Source organism: Enoplosus armatus, chromosome 3 (genome assembly GCF_043641665.1).
Source record: "Enoplosus armatus isolate fEnoArm2 chromosome 3, fEnoArm2.hap1, whole genome shotgun sequence".
Taxonomy (NCBI): Eukaryota; Metazoa; Chordata; class Actinopteri; order Centrarchiformes; family Enoplosidae; genus Enoplosus; species Enoplosus armatus.
This window is the reverse complement of record NC_092182.1, coordinates 13,702,932-13,726,845: the sequence shown is the minus strand read 5'-3', so window position 1 is coordinate 13,726,845 and position 23,914 is coordinate 13,702,932. Positions and strand designations below refer to the sequence as shown.

Below are 23,914 nucleotides of genomic sequence, written 5' to 3'. Positions count from 1 at the left end.
AGGCGCGTAGGCGGGACTTCCTGTACAGTAGTGCAAGTTAGTTCAACATGGCGGTTTTGTAGATTGGTCGAGAGTGAAGTGGAGACCGCGCAGAAGTTAAGCTAGTTAAGGACTGTTTCAGCGGCAGCGCCCTAGAGAAAGCTTATTTGCACAGATTAGTGCCTGTCGACTGCAGATATCGGCTCTTCGGAAATGAAGGGGAAGGAGCGATCGCCGGTGAAGAAACGCTCCCGAGCGCCAGTCGATAGCAGAGATCGAGGAGGAAGCCACCCGAGCGGCAAGAAGACCGGAGCCCTGTCCGCGGTCGGCAACGGCAACGGCTCTGCTCAAAGCGGCGCTTTGTCCCGGAGAAGTTTACACATCGAGAAAAGAGACATGAGGGATTCAGACGGACATAATTCATCTAGTCGGGCTGGTAGCGGTTACGACTACGGAGTTGTTTCGGTGAATAAGCCGTACGGTGGCGCTGACATCGCCGCGGAAACATCCAGGTCCGGTTCCCGCAGCGACCCACGGCCTCCGTCAAACCCCGAAAGTGAGTACAAGACTCTCAAAATAAGCGAACTGGGCTCTCAGCTGAACGACGAGGAGATAGAGGACGGACTGTTTCACGAGTTTAAGAGGTTTGGGGACGTGAGTGTGAAAATAAGTCGAGAAAACGACGAGAGGGTGGCGTTTGTGAACTTCAGGAGGCCTGATGACGCCCGGGCCGCAAAACACGCCCGCGGCAAGCTGGTGTTGTACGACCGGCCTCTGAAAATCGAGACAGTCTACATGAACAGACACAGAAGCCGCTCCCCTGTTTCAAAAGACAATTTCCCCTCAGGACAGAGGCACCTACACGCGCAGAGACCCCTGTCTCCCACTGGTTTGGGGTTGAGAGACTACCGGTTACAGCAGCTGGCTCTGGGCCGTCTCCCCCCTCCTCCTCCACCACCTCACATAAGAGATCTGGAAAGAGACAGAGATTTTTCAATGTATGACGCCAGGAATAGACCCCCGTTCATCCCAGAGTGTGCCGTTTACCGTGACGAGGACCTGATTAGCCCTGAGGATGACCAGAGGGCAAACAGGACTTTGTTTCTGGGCAATCTGGACGTCAGTGTGACGGAGAGTGACCTGAGGAGGGCGTTTGACAGGTTTGGAGTGATAACAGAGGTGGACATAAAGCGGGCAGTGAGAGGCCAGAGCAACACCTATGGATTCATCAAGTTTGAGAACCTTGACATGGCTCATCGTGCCAAAGTAGCGATGTCAGGGAAAGTGGTGGGCCACAACCCAATTAAAATCGGCTATGGTAAACCTACACCCACGACCAGGCTGTGGGTGGGGGGCCTTGGACCCTGGGTTCCACTTGCTGCACTGGCCAAGGAGTTTGACCGCTTTGGCACCATCAGGACTATAGACTACAGGAAAGGTGAGGCGTGGGCTTACATCCAGTATGAAAGTTTGGATGCTGCTCAGGCTGCGTGTACTAACATGAGGGGCTTCCCTCTAGGTGGCCCTGACAGGAGACTCAGGGTGGACTTTGCGGACACAGAGCACCGCTACCAGCAGCAGCAGTACATGCAGCTCCCCCTCCCCCTGCCGCACTATGACTTAGTTCCTGAGCCCTTTGCCCACCGCCTTACTGACTCAGTGAGAGTGAGAGAGAGGTCCCCCCCGCTTCCTGCTCGCTTCAGAGACAGAGACCTGTACCCCAGTGCTGAATGGTCTGGCCTGGGTGTCCACGACAGGATGCGGGGGGCAGCCTTTGATCCCATAGATCGTCTGGAGAGGCACTCCCGTGAGACCTGGTCAATAGAGCGTGAGCGTGAGTTCCAAAGCCGAGATCTAGGCCGCAAAAGGAGACATTTGGATGATGGCTGCCGGTTGGATCCTTCACCTGACGTCAGTGACTATGTTCTGCGCCGCCATGGCAGTTCATTAGAGCTCAGCCCAGGTGGGAGCAGCCGAGATGGGGGACGCCATAGTGACCCTGAACGTCTGCCTCGCTCTGGCAGAACCTCCCCTGTCAGAGAGCGCCAGGACACTGGCTTTGGAGACAAGAGAAGAAAAACACTTAGCCCAGCTGAGCCAGGCTCCTGCTCTGAGAAGGACCGCAAACACAAAGCCAGTGACTCCTCTAAGAGCCCAGCGAGAAAGGAGGATCGCTTAGGACATCCCTCCGCCAAGTCTGGCCAGCAGTCTAAGCCGGCACCTGGGGGACAGAGGCTGAGTCAGGCCTGGCAGGGCGTCCTCCTGCTGAAGAATAGCAGCTTTCCCACATCACTACACTTGCTGGAGGGGGACATGTCGGTGGCTACCAGCCTGCTGGTGGAGGGCTCCACAGGGGGTCAAGTGTCTCAGCTGAAGATCAGCCAGCGCCTGCGCCTGGACCAGCCGAAGCTGGATGAAGTCTCCCGTCGCATCAAGGCCGCAGGCTCCAGTTACTCCATCCTCCTGGCCGTGCCCGGGAAATCTGAAGATGAAGGGCTCCAGGACGCCAGCAGCTCCACCGAGAGACCACTGAAGAACCTGGTGTCCTACCTGAAGCAGAAGGAGGCGGCCGGCATCATCAGCCTCCCTGTGGGGGGCAGCCGTGACAAGGACCACGGAGGAGTCCTTCACGCTTTCCCCCCATGTGATTTCTCTCAGCAGTTCTTGGATGCCTCTGCCAAAGCCTTTGCCAAATCAGAGGACGACTACATGTTGATGGTCATTATCCGAGGAGCATCATAAAAAAAGTGCAACTATTAAATGTCTCTTTTCCCACTCATGAACTGTTAAACTGTGAGTTGTAACAACAGGGAGAAGTAACGGTAACAAAGCAGAGTAACAGGAAACGACAAGGTTCTGATTTTAAGTTCCCTAACCTGTATGGCAGCTTGTATCTCATCCTGCTGAAGGTTTATAGAAATTAAACTCGCATTGAATTGAACACATTTTGATAAATTGATGGATGTGATTATAAATACAGGTGTCATGCTGCACTTCTACTATTTAGTTATCAGATAAATGTACATTACTTGAAAGGTACTCTGCTTAAAGTAATTCAGAGCAAGTTACAGTTCTGTGAATCAATACTATATGTTGCCTTATCTCCTTTAAAAAGAAACTCCTTTATGTCCTGTCATACAATGCCTGCCTATGACAAAAAAAAAAATAATTTAAGATCCAAAACAGAGTATTTAGCCTCCATTTTATCTGTACTCAGCATAGATTTAACTGGTCAGTGTCAACATGTTTGTAATACTATAATGTTTGTACAGCTAGCCTAATGACTTTAATGAGAATTGAATCAAACTCATGTACATAGACATTTTCTCGTGATTTAAGGAAATATGTCTTTTTGCTCTAAAGCTTTACCCATTGCTCATTAATAGGCACATTCCAGATGTGCATCTGTGTTACTTTTTTGCTTACTAAGTAAACATTTTGAATACTTCCTAATTCAGAGTTTCACTATGACAGCGTTTCTATTTTTCGTCAATTTTGGCCAGTCCTTAAAGCTAAAGGAAATTGTGGAAAAACAAACTATTCCATAAGATAAGATTACATTGTATTAGTCCTCCTGGTGTCTGGCCTTATGGACTATTGTTTTCATAATTTACTTTTGGATATGTTAAAATACATATTTAAGGGTTCTAGCATAATAGATTACATTAATAGCCATGCTCCTTTCTGAGCCACGTCTGGAGGTTATGTGACAGTACAAGGTGAAATGAATGCAGTCTTTCTGTCCCTTTCAGCACTGGTACATGTGTGTAGGGGTGGACACAAGTAGCAAGCACCTGCATATTATAATGCAATTCATTACAATAACTTTGTGACGAATAATGCCTTTATGAAGCTAATTATGTTTAGTTTTTTGTTGAAATGGTGTTTGAGAGGGGATTTTGAGCTCTGTGTGTATTTCTGACCGCAAGGTATTGTCTCGAACTGCATTATGTTATAAGCTAATATTTAGGGCTGCAACTAATGGTTATTTTCATTATTGATTAAGCTACTTTTCCTTTTCTTGGTTAATCGGTTAATCATTTGGTCTGTAGAACGTCAGAAAATAGTGAAACATATCCATATTTTCCCAAGTTGATGTTTTCAAGCCCACCAACAAAACCCAAAGATATTCGGTGTACTCTGATGTAAGAGAAGCTGGAGCCGTCAAATGTTTGGTACTTTTGCTTGGAAATAGACTAATTGAGTTAGTTATAAAAATTGTTGCTTATTAATTATGTGGATTGACTAATAATTTGTAAATATTAATACCATGTAGTTGAATCAACTCCCTTGACTCACAACACAACTGTAGGTCTGTTGTTTTGGTATTATATTATACAGGGTTGCTTTTGTGTCCACCCCTTTTTATATTGTGTGTTTATTGGCGTCACATTCAATTTGGTTGAACAATAATTGGTTGATTTAAATTCCTCACTCTTCTTTTCCCATGTTTATAAATACTAAATACAATAACTACCCCAACAAAGCATGTACCGTTTAAAAAGAGAAAAAAAAAGATGTAACCTATAAATGAAGAGCTGTATGTTTGCCATGCACATCTCTAATAACTCATCAGGAGTCTATAAGTTGAAAACTTTGCAATTCTGTCAGTGGACTTGTGTGATAACAAACCTCTAAATGAATTGGAGCAGAGAAGGCTGTTCTCCAGCGGCCTCACCTGCCTTCCTGTGAAAGGACTGTTGATTGTTTTTCATGCTTTGATTTGAGTTCTGTGTTTCAAATGGAGAGAAAAAAAAGAAAAGTTTTGTGTACTCAGGATATCTGGAGAGAGAAATGGAGATCATCAGTGCTCATGGGCCTAAGAAGTATACCTGTCAGAAAAAAAAAACGCCAAGTGCAACATGCACTTGATTTTGTCTCAATAAATTTACTCTTTCGTGGGAAACACGAGTGCTTCGGAAGACAACTTTTGTGACCTTTTCTGTTCTTGGAATTGTCTATCAAACTCCTAAAGGCTTTATCACTTTGACAGCAGGAGCCTTCCCAGCTGAAACGAGAGGAAGTGTGAGAATCCAGGGAGGTCAGCCTCTCGGTTCTGTGTTTTCATTTTGTTGATCATCATTTGTTGAATGACCTCTTTTGAAATTTGGCTGTACTAGAATACCTTTTTCAGTCCGTCCGCAAAGGCAAATCTAGAGTCACTGTGTCTCTTCAGATATGTGGCTTATTGCTCAGTCGCCTCTGGCCTGTTTGGCCGGAGGTGTGGCTGAGAACTCGACAAGTTCTGCCAAAATCGGCGGGGTCGTCTCCATCTGGCAGCCTCTCAGCGGAGACACAGCAACGTTCGAAGGTCCCCGGCCTTCCTCCTTTCTCATCTGGCTCCAGCAGCAACACAGTATTGGTTCAGCATCTGCAGCAGCTCGAGAAGGAGCAGTGTTCATTTGTGTAGTTGCTTGTTGTTCTTGCATTGGAGCTTTGAAGAAGATCTCTGTGCTATAGGGCCAGACTTCAAAACGTGTCTCACCCTGTGTCGGAGCAGAGGTTGAGACGGTGAGACAGACATCTGCTTTATTTGCCGTAAAATGGAAAGGAAACGCAACAGAAGAGAAAAGGTTTCCTGTGCAGGGAATCCTAAACTTTAGTTGATATGTTGGTCTGATTTACACACTTTAAAACACAAAAAGATTCTGTGCCTGCGACTGCATATGAAAGCAGAACGAAGAGTTTCCTGCTGTCGTTGACTCAGAATCTGCTGCAGGATGTGTATCAAGACAGCGCTGTTCCTGCTCATCGCTGCTTCATCTCCAAACTAGAGGCACCTGAGCAGCTTCCCTGCAGCTTCGGGTGTCCACACGGTGCCACAGCTGGGATTCAAGGTCTCCTGGCGCTGTGACAGGTTTGAGTCTCGTCCTGTCTGCACCTGCTGCTGTTCCACAGGTAAAGTATTAAGATGGCCTCAACTACTGACATGGGTACGTATTAAAATGTTTTAGACTACTACACAACACGTCCTGTTTAAAGGCTGGTTAGAGGGTGAAAAGATAACAAAAAATACTAAAAATGTAATGTCCCTCAAGTAAATACAAATTAATGAGAAGAGAAAGACAAAAATGATGAGGTCTTAGTTTGTCATGTTAAGCAAACATCCAGTCAGTATCTTTCAGTCAGTGCTGCTGAGGGTCTACTTACTGAAGGATTACTGTTCCTTTTTGCTGCCTTGAAATAATTTTGCAGTGTTGGTCCCAAATGCACCAGCAATTCATGCAGCTAACACTGTACATCTCAACAACAAAGGCAGCTACACAAGTGAGTCATAGTCACAGTGTTGGAAGAAGTAAAAGGAGCAATACCACAATGTAGAAACACTCAAGAAAGTTAGTAATGCAGAATGGCTCATTTGAGAGTTTTATATTTTATTATTGGATTATTATTACTGCTGCATTAACACGTAGACAGCTTTTAATGTTGTAGCTGGTCGACGTGGAGCTAATTTTTACTACTGTATACTGTTTAATGATGATACAGTATATTTTATTAGATGATCACATGTTTTGTATGATCTTAGTTGTCCAAGTAACCAGCAACTATAGCTGTCAGAGTAATGTAGCGGAGTAAAAAGTACAATATTCCCCCGGAAATGTCGTGAAGTATAAAGGAACATTGAGAATACTCAGGTAAATTACCAAACAATTGTACTTAAGTAGACTAAAGTAAATGTGCTCAGTTACCTTCCACCACTGGTCATGGCTGAATGTCAAAAGGTAGAAACATGAGGCCAAATTCTCACTGTCTCAGAGTCACTAACACATCATTTGCAAAATGAATGTAATGTTGAGAACGTAAATCAGCTGTTTCAGTGTTTGAAAATTAATGAAATTATTGTTTAATGGCCTTATTTGCACTGAGAGGAGGAGGCGTGATGAAGAGAAGAAAAGGTTCAGATGACCTGTAATCACTCTTCAGTAGGAGAACACACATGATGAGAACAGGAGTCATCATCAGTGGTTATTATGACGGGTGTCAAACAGGCAGTGAATAAACTCCTCTGGGTTAATGAAAGTGGTATCATTTGTCATACAGTGGTATGTCAGATATGTAAACTTTGTGCTACGATGTCAAGTTCATAATTTTGTTAATACAAATTGTGCCAGAGTGTAATTCTTTTGATTGAAGATGCTGACATGAATAGTAAGGGTGTTTTTACTGTATATGGAGGAGCTCTGACGGCAGTTATACTGTAAATGTGCCTGAAGCTAAAAACTAGAAACAGGGGAATTCACACTGGAGTCTGGGGGAGCTCACAGGGGAATCAGGGCCATGAAGGTTAGTAAATCGATGACACGCTGATCGAACCATAAGAGCGACTGAGGTCTTTCAAAGAAGTTTAGATTTTAGTTAATACTTGTTGGCTACAAAGTTTTGGCAGCGCAGTCAGCGCCTACTTCACTGTTCTTAGTTCAGCGCCTGGTTTTACCCTCCAGTCACAACAAACTCAAGGACGTTCTTTGCTTTAGAAAAGCATAAGACTCCGATAGAAAGCTGACCATGAGCCAGAGTTTTGATACTTGACACAGTTTGACCAGTCTGTATTTACTGTGTATGTCTTATTTGTGTGATGAGTTGTTGAGTCAAAATTTAATCACTTTTTAAAATATTCTCTTGATGCTGTATAGTCTCTTTAAGAAAATGCCTTTCTTTTTACCTTTTGAAAGTTTCTGGATTAAACAGTGCCTAAACATGTTTTGAATACGAGCTGTTCATAATTGAAATGTTGAGTATTTCAGGTGTTCGCCTCAGTATGGAGGCGAGGAATAAAACTCTTCTTTGAAGAGACTCACATTTAGCTGCAGTGTGACTGAACGAGCTCTACAGAGCTTCAGTGAACTCTGAAGTTATGAGTGTACTTCTGTTGCGCATTCAAGGAATTCATCAGACACGAGAAGCTTTGCCTTGGTGAGTACTATTTAAATTTACACCTCATATTTATACCTTCTGTATATTATGTTAATAATGTAAAAGGCATTTGATCTGTGCTTGAATAAAGGCTTGAAACTGACAATTCTGACATTGTGTCGTCTTTCCATCCTGTTTCAGTGAGACTGTGTTTGAGTATTTACAGATTTTGAAATGACAGGATGTATTTGTCTGCTCTGGTTTTTAGACTCTCAGTCCTCTAGAGGGCAGAGTTGGATGGAGTGATATTAAACAACCAGAGAACATGAACAGAAGACGTGTCTGGAGAGTGGAAAGATACAGTATCAGTGTTTATTATAAGTAATGTGATAAGCTTATCCAGTTGATGCATGGTTGACATTATGAGGCATTAATCTTCTAATGTCAATAACTAAGTCTACAGGCATTTACCTTTACAAGCCAGTAATACTTTACATCTGTTGAAACACCCCTCGATGTGAGAAGGAGTTTGGTGTATGGTGACACAGAAAGAGAAGATATTTATTCTGATTTTAGATTTCTAAGAGATTGTCCACCCCTGCAGAAATACGTTATATTAAAAAGTGAAGTCAGCAGCCCAGATGACGCGCTGTTTTTCGATCACGAGGGTCAAACCTCACCTGCAACTTTCACCGCTTATAAAACCAACTATATCAAACGAAGGGAGCACTTAAACTGTGTGATAAAGTAAACTTGATGTTGTACATGGAACCTTCAAAGCCTGATGTAGGGAGACCCCTTTTTAGTTCAATCAATTATATTTGCACTGTATTAAAAATCCACCACCACCTAAAACTTAAAAGCAGAACTGGACTTCCTGCAACACTCTCAAGCTGATTGATCGGCCTTTTAACACCATACAACTAAATCAAATAGTTTAATTAAGTTGTAGAAGTTTATGTTTTCATCAGTAAGGTTTATTCATGTTGGTGTAAAATAGAGATTTCTAACTCAGAGATCTTTGACACAATGTGCGCAAATGTAAATGTATCTGAACTTTACATGGTCAAAAAATGTTAATAAAATATTTTATTGTTAAAAAATATATATATACACATATATAAAATAGCATTTTGGCATCATTTATCTTAATGTAGTTTCAGGCTTAAGAAGTTATTTTGATTATTCAGTTCCTTTGGATAAATAATTAACAGAAGTTGAATAGAAACGTTCAAAAGAAAAGGTAAAGCATTATTTAGCAATTTATATTCCACAATCCATCAACACATTACTGTTTATTTTATTTCAGCTGCGTGTGTTGACATTCAATGTTTAAAGTTGTTAATAAAGACCTGAGTAAACTTAAATTATATTCTCAGCACTACCTTGGTTGACATTAGATTAAAGGGCATTAGGAAAAACGTGGTCAGCTTCTTTTGTGTCCTTTATCTGAAATCACTCATTCGATACTCTGTAAAGTGGTTTCTTATCAGTTCAGTTGTTACAATAAAAAGGAGGAGTTTAGACGAGTTTTGACCTCTATGTATATACATATATATATATAAACACCACCTGCTCTTGTGCATGAGACCTTTCTTGGGTCACTTTGGAAATAATGAAGTCTGCCTTTGTGTTGCTGGGCTTGTTGGCGGTCTCACAGGGTCTTCTCAGGTAAGAGAAACAACAAACGTACATTTATTTAAATCACTAAAATTAAAATAATCTTTTTAACATACAATAGACTATAACATTTAGAGTTAGCTCCAGGGGTGACATTTAGAATAGAATAATGATGCTCTCTGAGATTAAATTATTTAAAATGTATTTAAAATAATTAAATCCTTCGCCAGATATGTCGAATTCTCGTATAATGTCAGGTTGCGTTTTTTGTCGAAGTGCCGTCTTCATCTATATTTTATTCCACGAGTAGACAACATTGTTAAGATGGAGATAAGGAAGCAGGATGTACTTTTTGGTGGTCACATTTTATCCCTGCCACTGGAGAGGCTTTAAGAAAACTAAAATTGTCAGTATGCTGTTTGCTCAGTGCTCTGATTCTGTTGTATTGTGTAGGATGTAATGAATATTGCGGCTTGAAGGCCTCGAGCTGTGGATAAAAGCTCTATATAAATGCAGCCATTTATGATCAAACACACCACAAGTTGTTGACATTTTGTAGCTCAGAAGATTTTTCCTAAATCTCTCCCAGGCTGAAGCTCCTTTTTAGGATAAGTTATGAGGTCTGACATATTCTCAGAAATGTTTGTGACTGTAAGCTCTCAGATCAGCTGAAATAATGGCTGTGTCGCAGCATTTATGAGGTGCTAATGGGGCCAGTTTGTCTGCTCAGGATTCCCCTGAAGAGAGGGAAGTCGGCCAGGCAGCTGCTGGAGGCGAGAGGCCTGTTTGAAGAGTACAGGAGGAAGTTTCCATACAACCCTGCAGCAAAGTTCCTCCCCAGGAATGAGCAGAGTGTGGTGCCCATGGCCTTTGACCCAGATGTAAGTAGCATGTGACCACTGTATACTCTGCCCTGTGCAATACATGCTTTAACAAAATACTGTTATTTTTGGACAAAGGTCACATACTATGGAGTGATTGGCGTTGGGACTCCACCTCAGCTCTTTAAAGTTCTCTTTGACACCGGCTCCTCTGATCTGTGGGTTCCCTCCATCAGTTGCACCAGCACTGCTTGTAGTGAGTATAATAGTGTATAATAATATAGTGATGATCCCACATACAGTATGTAGCAGGCCACCAATCGATTTATTGTTTCAGACATTTTTCAACTAAAACTGCCAAACATTTGCGGGTTCCAGCTTCTCAAATATGAGGATTTGAAGCTTTCATTTGTCATATGTGATAGTGAAGATCTCCTGGTTTTGGACTGTTGGTGGGATAAAAACAAGCATCATTTGAATATGTCACTTTGTTCTCTGGGAAATTATAATGGGCTTTTATAATGGAATATTTTTTGGGACAATTACAATATTCCTGAATTCTTTGAAGTCTCTGTAGCAGAGGATGTCTTTGTGTATGAAGTAAAAAGTAATGAAATGTACTGTCTGTCTGTCTGTCACCAGGCCATCACTCAAAGTTCAACAGCTCAGCATCGTCCACTTTTCAGGCCGGCACAAAGCCTTTCTACATCTCATACAATAGTGGATTTGCATCAGGGAGTACCGGATATGACACCATAAAGGTGAGGATAAAACATTAATAATGCATTCTTGACCAACTGCTGACCAGGTGGTGGAAAGTACTTTTGTATTTAAGTACAATTTTGACTTTACTTTTTTCATTTCATGCTACTTTTTACAACATTTATTTGACAAATACAATTACTAGTTATTTTTCCAGATTAATATTTTACATTATAGCACATTAAAAGTACCTATAAACAATACATTGTTGAAGATGAAACCTGTGGTTACCAACCTTTTTCATCATTATGAGTTGCTCTAGACTTCTTCTCACATGGTTTCATCAAAGTATCAAACTACTGGAGGCTCAAAGAGGTACAATTTTTAAATATTTCACAGAAATGAAAAGATTTACAGACCACCTTTGTTTTCCCATCAATCATTTCACAACCCCTCAGATTAATCTTGTGAACATTTGGAGGGCCGATCCCCAGGTTTGTAACCACTGGATGGAAACACCAAATTTTCAGTGGTTAAAATTTGCTCCACCTCGACTGCTACTTATGCATTGATGTATCAGTAATAACTATCAAATAATGTAAAACATATATATATATATAATTCCCAGAGCAAGTAGTTTTATACTTAAAGTACATTTTTCTGATGATATTTCTGTAATTTTACTTAAGTAGGATTTTGAATGAATTATTTTACTTAATCTATCAGTACTTTTACTTCAGTAAAGGATACTTCTTCCACTACGGTGGTGACATACACCATGTACTGTATATACCATGCACTACGTGATGTGTTTCCTATAACATTTTCCAGTGTGCACTTCCTAAAAGCTATAAAAGCTGATATCAAACTTTGTCTATCAGATAAGTGACCTCTACGTGGAGCACCAGATCTTTGGCGTCACTGAAACAGAGGACATTTTCCTGATGTTCGTGCCCTGGGATGGGGTTCTTGGTCTGGCCTTCCCTGGCATGGCACTTGAGGGAGGCCCACCTATATTTGACAACATGTGGAACCAGGGCAAAATCCCCCAGAACATGTTCTCCATGTACCTGAGCAGGTGAACTCTTACGGACAGAGAAATAATTCTGTACATCAAACACAAATGAGGTGTTTAAGTACTTACTTTCTCGTGCACAAGATGGTGTTTTTACGAATGATGCAGTTCTCATTTTCTTAAAAACATCTGGGTGCCTCCAGTTCTGTAGAGGGAAGCATGTTCATTCTGGGAGGAACAGATCCATCATATTACACTGGAAGCATAAAGTGGATCCCGCTGTATCATGCCACTAACTACTGGAACATCCTTATACAAAGGTAGTTTCCTTTTCTCCATAAATCCTCACAATAGATTTAAATGTCCATGTTGTGTTTTAAACAAGTTGGCCACTTCACTTTATTGTCTGTGATGTTTGTGATGGATGCATTTCTCATGATGCTTCCTGTTGCAGCATCACCATCAACGGGAACACCGTGGCGTGCTCTGCAAGCTGTGAAGCAACAGTGGACTCTGGTACTTCTGTCATCATTGGCTCCGGCCAAGACATTAACAACATCAATGGCTGGTTGGGAGCCTCTACCAATCAGAATGGTGAAGTGAGTGTGTTTTGAATGTTAATAAGCATAATATTAAATATGTTCAGTGAACTGTTTGACATTTTGCATCTCCGTCTCACAGGGTCTTGTGACCTGCAGCAGCACAAATCTCTTGCCAGACATTGTGTTCAACATCAACGGCTACAGCTTCGCTCTTCCTCCATCAGCCTATGTCATGAAGGTTTGTGTTTTAAGCAGTGTGATATATGGTACATACTAAGTGTAACTAATGGCTTTATCACTGTTAATAAACAATTTATTTTGTCAGGAGCAATGTTTGCTTTATAGAACTTTAATAATTCATTAATATTGAAAACTATTGGGTTGTAGAAATTATTTTGGGTAATGTGTATCTTCCTCCAGTAAAACTTTGTCTTTTTAGCTCTTTAAGTCATCAGGACAACCCCTACAGTGACCAATTCAATCGATTACCTTCTGAAAAATAAATATATATAAATAAATAAATATCTATATATTAACAAGCTGTTATAATATTTACAACTCCAGACTTGATGGCTAATTATAAATAGATAAATCCATAACCCTGAATTACTGACATGAATAATAAACAGATTATGGGCTGGATGTTCTGCAGCTCTTCCAGAAGCGATGGTCTTATTGAGGAATTAAAGAGTTAGCTAAAAGACAGACATGTTCTGTTGAAAGAGGATAAACACCAGCTAACAGGGTTTTTCACAGAGAAAATCTCAATATGCTTAAACACAGAGCAATCAATTTTACAGGATGATAAAGACACACATAGCTAAACAGAAATGTCAAAGCTAAACAAATATAAGCAAACATAAACATACAGTACTATCATATACAGGCAAGTAAGGCCTGTATATATTGTCAAAACAAATACATTCTAATACAACAGTCCTGCCAAAAATCCTGCTGCGTTATACTGACAGGTGTTTCTATTATTTTGTCCACATCATTTATATCAATAAGGCTAAACTAAATAACAGAAACACCTCTCTGTATAATGCAGTACAGTTCAGCAGCACCACAAACTACATCCTTCATGATGATCATACAGTCGAATCAAGACCTCTCGAAAACAGTCTCAACAAAAAGTGAACATCATAACCTTCACAAAGGATTTACTGCGGTGCAGAGTGCATGGCAGTGCAAAGAAGGCTGGAATAAACAAAGGTTACTCTATTGACAGAGGTGGTCGTATGTGCATATCATTTATAAATGATATAAATTTGAAAAAGTGGTACCAATAAGTCAATAAGTAACTCAAGCTCTCTGAGGTGATGAAGCTGATCTGGTGTCTGTCCTCTGTCCTCAGTCTGCCTCTGGGTGCACAACAGGGTTTGCACCTGGCCCCTGGATCCTGGGCGAGGTCTTCATGCGGCAGTTCTACACGGCCTTTGACATCAGCAACAACATGGTGGGCTTTGCTCAGGCGGTGTGAATCCATGTGAAGAGCTGGGGTCAGTTGAAAATGATATTAGCCATTGGTGAGCCTGAGATATGTAGAAAGTAATTTACTTTTTATTTTGACTAATAAAATACTGCCTGTCAGACCTTAAAGTCAGCATGTGTTTGCTGTAAAGGAGGAATTCAAATGCCTGTAAAGTCTTCCTAGATTATTCTGTAAAGGTGAGAATAAACCCCAAATGTTTTGCTCCGTTAAGGATGTGTGTTTTGGTGGCCACTAGATGGCAGGGGACTCACTGAGCTGCACATTCAGTCATTCCACCATTCATGTGTTTCTCCTGGGAGGGGCCTGAGGAGAGGATGAGTCATCTTACTTAGAATTCAGCCTCTAAAACACAGAACCAAATGCCAGTCATTCATTGTCAACGGACGCTGGCTCATATTCATGCCATCTGTGTCTGTGATGTTCAGTGATCTGAGATTTTCTTTAGGCCGCTGCATTTGTTCTAATTATAATCTGTGGTTTAATATCTAACAGGGATGTGTCATTCAGCTCTTTTCCATTTTTAACACGTGCATCGACACTCAGATGAGCTATCATTAACCCTGTCAGTACCTCCTGTGAACACTTTTATTTCAGCAATTATTCCCATTCAACATTTTAATTATGAAATGCTTTTAAACTCTGAATTCAATACAGCCAATGGTTAGTGGTAGTTACACACACCTGGCTGGTAAACATGGTAACATGAGACAGCAGCTACTGAAACGGGGAGCGTGGACGTCCCTGCGGACCTCTTCAATCATTCATCCTGCAGAGGAGTTGCAGGACAGCAGGTGAGGTTTCACACTGCAGCATGTGTCAGAAAGACTGACCAGCGTCTATACAAAAAGTGAACTCCTTTAAATAATGATCCTGCACACAATTCCTGTCACATGAAGAAATGTGATGTAGCATGTTGAGGCCAAAATAATGTCCTGGACAGAAACAGGAAGAGGAGAGTGGTTACAGACCAGAGTGCTCACTCTGCTCAGGGAGATCCTGTGGTCAACAACCCAAATAAGGGTGAAAAGCCAGCAATACTGAATGTTGCCAGAAGAAAGTAAGTCTGAGGGACAGGTGCAATAAATACGTCTCCCTGGGTGAACAGTTTCTGCTCCAGTGAGCTGGTCTCCCATTTCACCCTTTCAAGTGAACAAGGCTGTGTCATTAGAGTAATACAGAAACTGAACCAGCTCCATGTTAACTTGGCCGACTGAAGCCTGATCTTTGCCTCAACAGACATCATCATATCTGTTCTGTCACATCTGAAGCGCTCTGGAGTTAAAGGAAAAGTTCAACATCCTTGAAAAATATGCATGTTCACTTTTTTACCGAGAGTTAGATGAGAGGATTGACACCACTCTCATGTTTGTACTGTAAATATGAAGTTACAGCCAGCTTCAGAGGTGCTGGTAGATATTCTGTTATCTTCTGACAGAGCCAGGCTAGCTGTTTCCCCTGTTTCCAGTCTTTATGCTAAGCTAAGTTAACCGGCTGCTGCCTATAGCTTCATACACAGACATAAGAGTGGTATCAACCTTCTCATTTAAGTCTCTGCAAGAAAGCAGATTATTTCCCAAAATGTCAAACTATTCCTTCAACTTTATTCTTTAAAAGTTCTGTAACTGCAGCTCCGTTTGACAGATTAAATGAATTCACTTTCCAGGAATAAAGTGGACATCATTCACTCTTTGTTGCCATTTTGTAGTTTATGAAATACAGGAGCGATACGATAATAGACGAGATATAATACAACAAATAATAAAATACAACAAGTCCTTATACAGGATTGCATATATTAAAATATAAATCAGTGGCTTAACAGAGAAACACAGTAGGTAACCTAAACTAATGACAATATAACCGGTGTGACTGTAAACACTGAACATGTAGGTTATTACTTCTCAGCATGTAACGCAGTCTTTGGTTATAAGTACCTTTCAGAGGAAAAAGACATATGTACAACATTAGCATACAGTAGATATGTGCCCCTTTTCAGAGATATAATTCAATGAAGTTCCTCATGATGAAGCTACATTATAATGCTGTTAGACCACACTCACAACATGACAATGGTCAGTGCTATAAGGTGTTGATTCATCTATTCTATCTTGCAAAAACACCATGAGAAGTGAAAAGGATACAACTAATAGTTCTTGAAAGTACGTTTACTATATGTTGCTACATCTCTCATCTGGGGTTGGTGTGTTTTGCTGTTATCACGTGTGTGTGATCTGTAATGAGCAGCCTGAATTTGTTGAGTAAAATATCAGCTATTTCAAGTTAAGTTCAAGAAAATTCAATTCAGTTTTTATCACGAGTACTAATTCATATTTTATTTTATTATTTTTATTATTTTTATTATTAGTATTTCTCTAAACTATGTTCTGTAAATTTAAGTTTGTGAAAACATCATTTGTACGTGACTCTTTTTCCACTAATTTCTATCCATGTATGGACAACAACTTTCTATTTGACCCTCTAACATCAACAATTTGAAGGTATTTTATGCAAAGTAACTAAAATTAAGACGTGTTTGAAAAGTGCTACTTCTGTATTTACATTTCAGCTCTGTCAGGCAGCCTGTGTGTTGGCTGCACTACTAGCTGCTATTTCTGACTGTGTTTATGAGACTGCTGGCTGGCTGGCTGGCATTTGCTGATTTGTTCAGGGTTGGGCACTAATGCCCAGAAGCATTCAGTAGATGGTACTCGCTCTCAGTTGCCTCCCCCAGGCGATGCTTCCTGGCTGCTATTAACTGTCCAATATGGCAAGATGTACATTTATGTTACCAGACTGAATCTCACACTGTTTATTTTAGGAATTTGAACTCACCGTCATGTATCCAGTCTGAACTAGAATTGGCATTATAGTATTTTTTGGACAATGGATTAACCCTTTCTAAACAGTTCAAACTGAAGAACTGAGGCTAAAATCTGCCACCAGGAGACAAAAGCGGCAGCAGCTAGACAGTGGACAGCAGCCAGTGGACAGCTGGGTGGCTTTGTTGATTTGTGGAATGTTTGTTTAAGCTTTGAATGAGCTTATTACATTAGCTTATGTTTTTCCGAACCACAAACTGTGATAACTCTGCAGACCCCACAGCTAATGTGAATGTACTGATGAAGAAACTTCCTCTTTAGAAAAAGCATAAATGCATATTGGGCCAGATATGTTGCAATCAGGAGATCAAAATCTTTGTCTAACAATTAGAGGCTAATTATTCTGGACTACTGGATCTCTACAATATTATATATATAATATATATTATGGAAGTGTTTCAATATTTTTTGCAGTGTCACCTGGAAAGTATCTTGCAATGAAATGACTGAGTGAAATAACTGGCTCATCTTAAATCGATATTTCATGTATTTGTCTGTTAATAGTCAATAGTAATATTTAGATTGATGTAAACAACTGGATATCAGTTTCAGTAACACCTGCAGGGTCATTGTGAAAAACTGCCACAACAATGGATGAAGTCTGGTTTATCTCAAAACCTTTTTGTTATTATGATTTTTTTGTCATGGAGAAACACTTCAAACTAACTTTAATAGAAATTATGATTATGAGAGAATTGCAGTAAAAGTACAATGTCTCACCAAAAGTTGGGTTGATGATTCTGTAAATATGCTGAATCCAAAATGACTGGAAATAGAGCTGCATACAAGCAGTATTTAAAAACACTTCAACAGAAGGTCAGTGACTGCAAACACACATTATTAACTGAGCATTAAATCACACTCAAATCTAAAATAATAAGTAGATAAAATTGCATAAGAGAAATCGTTACAGTGTCGTGTCCTGTGAAGGCCAACAGAACTGCACAGGAATGTAAAACATAACATAAATATTAAACATCTTGCAGTAATAATTAAGTGAGCTCTGCAAGCTCTGCATAAAAATGAGCTTCTCTTTCAAGCAGCTGCTTCAGTCCAACATCTTTAAAACCTCTAATCTTTGTAGTGCAGTGATCCCCAGCAGAGAGAACAAGCCTGCTAAGTTGAGGAATAACATCAAAAATGTTTTCATGCTGTTTTTTTGTCTCTGAGTAATAAGTAAGTGTAGAGGGTTAGTGTTTTTTTTAAATTTTCAAACTCTTATGTTGCATAGCAAGTTCTTGCAGGGCCAGCCAGTAATTTGCAGTAAAAGTGACATTACTGAAAATAACAGGAGCATAAATAGCATTTTTTAGACAGAAAATTTAAGTTTCGTAACAGAAATAACAGCTTCAGTCCTGTACGACGAGATAAAGGCATTCATCAAAATATTGTAGGTCGCAAATCATTTAAACCACATTTCTAGGCATTATCAGGATGCTTTGGGGTTTTTTAAATGCTTTTTATCGAGACATTGCACTGACTTTATCAACAGTACATGCTACTGCAACAGTGTCACCAGCTGTGAGAGCCAACTAAAGCTTTAACTTTGTTTGGAAGATGCTAACTTTTGAATCTTGCACACATTCAAAGCACACAGCAGCCACATGGATGGAGCCATCACTGTCTTACCTTGCAGGCTGTGCCTCTGATTTTTACACCACCATGGGGGTATCTGAGCATGCAGAGCTGACAGACTCTGCGTCAGACCTCCTTCTCTCCCTGTTGTCCCCCTGCCACTCCTCATCTTCCTCACCTATTGGGTTCAACCTCCCGTTCTGCTCCATCTGGTCCTTGGGGTCCAGGAAGGCCACATGTCTATAGGGGAAGCCTCCGCCTTCCACTCTTTCTTGCCCTGTCTCCTCATGTGCCTGAGAGATGCTAACAGATGAAGAGTGGAGGCTGTCTCCGGGGTCGCTTTTCTCCAGGTCCTGACCTGGACAACAAGCGCAGCGGCAGGGTGTGAGATAGAGGTAGATGAGAACCATCACGACACTGACCAGACATGCCACGAGGGTGGTGTAAGCTGTTTTTAGGTTCTCCAGTCCGCCACCTGTGGTGGAATTAAACACTACCACAGTTACATACAGCGTCTCATTGAAGGAATCACTGGTGGCATAGCAGGTGTAGACCCCTGAGTCCTCTACCTTCAAGGGCCCAATCTGGAGGCTGCCGTCAGAACGCATCATGGCAGTCTTGTATGCTGGAGACAATGGGATATCTCCCGGCAGCGCCCAGCGCTTCGTCACATCCCTCTGCTTGGTGTCACAATCCAGGACCAGGAACTGCTCTAGATAGGCTTCTTCATCCATAATTCTGACCTCGCTGCAGTTCAAATAGACCTTGTCCAGGTTTAGTAAAGCCATTTTCTCTTTCCGCGGGCCTGGTAACACACACGTGTGGCTGCCCTTGAAGTCGGTGGCAGGGGTGAGCTCCTTAAGGTACCAGCGTGCCACCACGTCATACAGCTCACAGCTGCAGGGCAGAGGGTTGTCGTGGAAGTACAGGCCATTCTTGATCCAGGCGGGCAGAGCCTGAAGCTCATGCAGGGGCAGGGCCTTGATTCGGTTGGAGGACACATCCAGCAGTCTAAGAGTTTCCAGCCGACTCCGCTCCTTCACCAGCTCCAAGGGGAACCGTGCGATCCGGTTGTGGCTCAGGTAGAGCCTTTGGAGGCTGGTGAGGCCAGAGAAGGCGAAGCGATTTATCTGAGAGATGCGGTTGTTGTAAAGCAGCAGCACCTCCAGGTGCTCCAGCGGCTCAAAAATGACCTCATCCAGCAGGCTGAGGCCATTAGAGGAAAGGTCCAAGTAACGAAGCTTCGTCACATACACGAATGCCTCAGAGGAGAGGAAGGTGAGGTTGTTGTGGCTGAGCAGCAGCCTGTGTAGTCTGCTGAGCTTGTAGGGGGTCCATGCAGCATATAGCCCGGTGATGCTGTTGAAGCTGAGGTCCAGAACAGCTGTATATTGTGGAAGAGCAGTGGGAGCGTTGGTTAGATTAATATTGGAACAGCTGATGATGTTGCTGGCGCATACACAAGTCTTGGTGCAGTCCAGAGGGCTTCCCATAGACTGTGCACTGACTCTCACGGTTGGCAACAATAAAACCAGAGGTAGAACTGTGATGAAGCTCCTTCTTCTGAACACCGCTCCAGTGGCATGGTGGGAAGTCCAGAGTGACCCCCCCATCATGTCAGGATTATGAACTACAGGAGTCTGGATGTGCTCTAGTCTTCACAGTGGAGAGTCATGGGACTGTAAGGACACATTGTACAATGAGATCAATAAATCAGCACCGTTTTACTGAGGATCCAGATGACAGATGTGATGTCATTCCTTTATATGAGGTGATAATGACGACATCAATGCAGCCAGGTCACTAGATGGCCAAAAAGTTATGGGTGTCATACTGCGTTTTTAATCTCGGCATCAAATTAAAAACCATTCTGTATTTAGCCTAAGAGATAATTAACATTCTGTTTGTTGCCATCATCAAATCTCCTCACTGTGTCACAGACATTTGTCCCGGCAGGCACAAGTGTCCCGCCCGCTAGTGCTTTACCTTTTGTCGGGTTCTCAAGATCCGAAGAGAAAAAGGGGGAGTCTTCAAAAGCAGTCCGGTCTTGGGGATGACACAGCAGCGGCGGTCAGCAGACCCTCTCCTCCTGTTTATCATCGGGACGTAGAGAATGACCGGAAAAGCCCGTTTGCGTTCTTCACTGATGATGAAATGCAACCATCTGATAGTTGATCTGATCTGAGGGGCGCAGGGAACAGCAGAGCAGGGGGTGTGTCCCATTTCCTCTCTCTCTCTCTCTCTCTCTCTCTCTCTCTCTCTCTCTCTCTCTCATTTACACTACCTTGAAATAAGACACACGACTATTTTAAACACTAAAGAGGAGAATTTGAAGTGACCAACATTATGAGTGGGATATCACACTTCATCCTCAGCCTCCTTCAAGTACACTACTATTAAGCTGACAGCCATAACAACATCAAAGTGTCTGAAATCAGCTACAGCTTTTAAAGACTGTCTACATTAAACATGGATGCTGGTTGCCATGCAGTGTGGTAAACATCTGGAAGAATCGTCTTGAGCTTCAACCCTCCAGCAGGAGGACTGCTGAAGGCTGATTGCCCCCTTTTGTCTTTTCCCTCCTCAGTGCTCATTAGATTATTATGTTGGTCTTCATCATCATTATCATCATCATCATCATGTATTTTTTTCCCCTAAATCCTCGGGGATGGTGTAATTTTTTCTTCCCTTTAAGGACGCATTAACTAGCAATGGCTCATTCAGCGCAGTGCCGCCTTTAATGATGAAGCAGTTCCTACTGGTTGATCTTATTACCGTGGTGAAGGACAGGGCAAACGCTCATCGTGTGTGGGAGCTGCAGCTGCAGCAGTCTTAAGCAGAGGACGTGATGTGCATGCAGCAGTGTGCGAGGGATCAATAAGGAGAATTCAGAGCAGCATGCAGTATGTGGTTAACATAAACAGCTTGGAGTCCTGTCCTGTGAACTGGATGAAACCCTTTTTTTACAGTCATTACATTATATTATTCTTGTACCAATTCTGGTTATTGTTTGCAGGTTGTTCCATCTAGAGTTGCCCTATATTAAAATTCAGCCGTTGCTGAGGAATCATGGCCAGATTAACCTGGGGCCAAAAATTAGATTCTGGGTCCCTAATAATCACCTGTTCCTCCCACTTTCTGTGCAATGTGTACAGCTTTCTATATTATAATACTACCTGGCCCCAGCTTTGTAATTTGATTAAACACATTATTTTCGGAATATGCAACATATACGCACAATATCAAAAACAATGAAGGTCTTTTTGGTGACTTGGGGGTAATGGACATATCATCACCTTTTAAGTTGATATGTCAAACTTGTTAGCAAACAGTTGCTTACTTACACATCTGGCCGTTATGGAGCAACGTTATGTTTCTGTCCATTCTGTTCACTCTCTTTTATCTCTGATTGGGTCTCCACCAACTCCAGAGGGAAATATCTGCCTTTTTTGTTTCTAAATGCTCCACTGTGTTCACCAGCTAGTCACTAACGTTGTCTGTGTGCTGTGTGATGCTTAGCAGGTAGTGTAAAGTGGGGTTTTTAGAGCTTTTTCACTGAAAACAGCTGCCTGCTGCAGCTGAAAATGACCCTCTGAGAGTAAGGTCACATCAGAGGATATTGTGCTTTAGTGGTGCTTATTCTCAAACAAATTAGCTGGTGGCACAAACAAAGCCTGGAGCTTTTGGAACCCATGCAGGGCAGATGCCAGCTTTACCCGGTTAGTAATTCATTGTTATAGTTGGGATATAGTTGAACATTTAGACATTATCCAGTGTGTGCACTTTAATGCAGCTACACTCATTGTATAGTTGGCAGCTGGGATAACTTGTAAGCAATAAGGACAACTCAAACACATCAGGTAATGTTGAAGGCAGTTCATTTGGTTCATGATGCGGGTTACATCTGGCATCGGACAGGAAGAATCGGGCGAACAAAGCAGGCCAATTAGCAGACAAGACATAAACAATAGGCAGGTAGCAGGAAGTATACCACTACAGTAGCAAGGCATCACCCTGGTACTGAAAACTGGCCTGTATACTGGGAAGTTAATGAGGGAACAAGGGACAGCTGAGAAGGCCAGTTGATCTCCAGAGGACGGAAACTCACTGAGGGCAACTAGAGACGTTTTTCACAGCTGCAGAGCAGTGGCCATGATTGGAGACAGAGTCTAAAGCTGAAGAAGGTGAAAAGGGCGATGAGGCAGACGTCAGCATGATAGATGACCATCCAGCTCACGCACATTGAATGCCTTGTTATCAGTCTTCTGAGCACAAGGTCACCTCACACAGAAGCCCTCACGTAAAAAGTGATGAGAACATGAAATGGTCCCCAGGTCTGGTTGCTATGGGTGCCACGGGTAGGAGGGGGTGGTGGAGAAAGCACGCAATGAGAGCACCATGTGTAAAATGATTGTCATGTGATGGGTGAAGGAAACATTTGGCAGGTGAGATGAACAACTGAGAGAGAGGAGAGGCTATCTGAGTGGGGATCTGACTCTGGTACAGACAACATAAAAATATGATTTACATTGATTTGAATCAACATAAACAATATAAGCGGCTCATTTGACATCCGATAACATTAATCAACAGGGGCATCAGAAACAGGAGCCAAAAGGCCGGAGAGTGAACACAGACGGGAAGTCTTGATGTCTTTTGGACAATTAACAGCAGATGTCATCACGGCCTTGCAGTGAAAACTGAAACGATTGCTTCCCTGTTAGATCAACCAGATTACTCAAAGTCAAACATACAGTATCTTCTAAGCATTTAAATAAGTCTTTCTGACCACTGAAAAAATCCATTCAGGAGCTTTCTGATTTTCTGATTTCTGAAGACGAAAAATTAAAGTACAACATGAAGGACAATACCTTCAACTGAAACACCTGTGTGGAGTCCTTATAGGCTGAAATGACTGCTGTGTGTCAAGAGTCATACTGATGGTTAAAATAAAGAGCATTTTCATTATATTTACCAAAATATTCATTAGTAATGAATAAAAACATGAAGAAAATAATAAAACATTTACTTTGGTAAAAGCAGCAATACCACTGTAATGAAAATACTCCAAGTAAAAGAACAGAAGTATTAGTAACATTAGTAAAATGTACTTAAAGTATCAACAAAAGTACTTAATGTGCAGAATGACTCCTGTCAGTGTTATTATTGATGTATTAATATGTAAGCGGTACTTCAATATTGTAGCTAGTCGGGGATGGAGAAAATCTTAACCACCTTTCATCTGTAACAATAGATCATATTCTATGGACCGATCTTGTGTTTTGTGTGTAAAATCTTAATTTGAAAAAACAGTTGCAGTTAAATAAATGTAGTGAAGTGAAAAGAACAATATTTATCTCTGAAATGCTGTGAAGTAGAAGCATCAAGTAGCATAAAATGAAAATTCACAACACAACTCATGGAAAACGACT

General features: G+C 41.7%; 2 protein-coding genes and 1 pseudogene across 2 annotated transcripts; 2 read left to right on the top strand and 1 right to left on the bottom strand.

Annotated features, from left to right (window-relative positions):
- Positions 1 to 192: 192 nt before the first annotated feature.
- On the top strand, positions 193 to 2,950 carry LOC139283064 (RNA-binding protein 15 pseudogene; annotated as a pseudogene).
- Positions 2,951 to 9,448: 6,498 nt separating this feature from the next.
- LOC139282380 (pepsin A-like) lies at positions 9,449 to 14,016 on the top strand. Its single transcript, XM_070902063.1, has 9 exons — positions 9,449 to 9,504; positions 10,184 to 10,334; positions 10,413 to 10,530; positions 10,917 to 11,035; positions 11,858 to 12,054; positions 12,195 to 12,311; positions 12,446 to 12,590; positions 12,673 to 12,771; positions 13,891 to 14,016. The coding sequence occupies exons 1-9, from the start codon at positions 9,449 to 9,451 to the stop codon at positions 14,014 to 14,016; spliced, it is 1,128 nt and encodes a 375-aa protein (XP_070758164.1).
- A 4,543-nt stretch (positions 14,017 to 18,559) lies between these two features.
- Positions 18,560 to 20,098, bottom strand: LOC139283343 (amphoterin-induced protein 1-like). The gene has a single exon (XM_070903341.1). The coding sequence runs from the start codon at positions 20,096 to 20,098 to the stop codon at positions 18,560 to 18,562; it is 1,539 nt and encodes a 512-aa protein (XP_070759442.1).
- Between the last annotated feature and the right edge of the window lie 3,816 nt (positions 20,099 to 23,914).

Coding starts and splice junctions, on each gene's coding strand:
- LOC139282380 (XM_070902063.1), top strand. CDS start 9,449: ATGAAGTCTGCCTTTGTGTTGCTGGGCTTGTTGGCGGTCTCACAGGGT. Junction 9,505..10,183: donor GTCTCACAGGGTCTTCTCAG/GTAAGAGAAACA, acceptor TTGTCTGCTCAG/GATTCCCCTGAAGAGAGGGA. Junction 10,335..10,412: donor CCATGGCCTTTGACCCAGAT/GTAAGTAGCATG, acceptor TTTTGGACAAAG/GTCACATACTATGGAGTGAT.
- LOC139283343 (XM_070903341.1), bottom strand. CDS start 20,098: ATGATGGGGGGGTCACTCTGGACTTCCCACCATGCCACTGGAGCGGTG.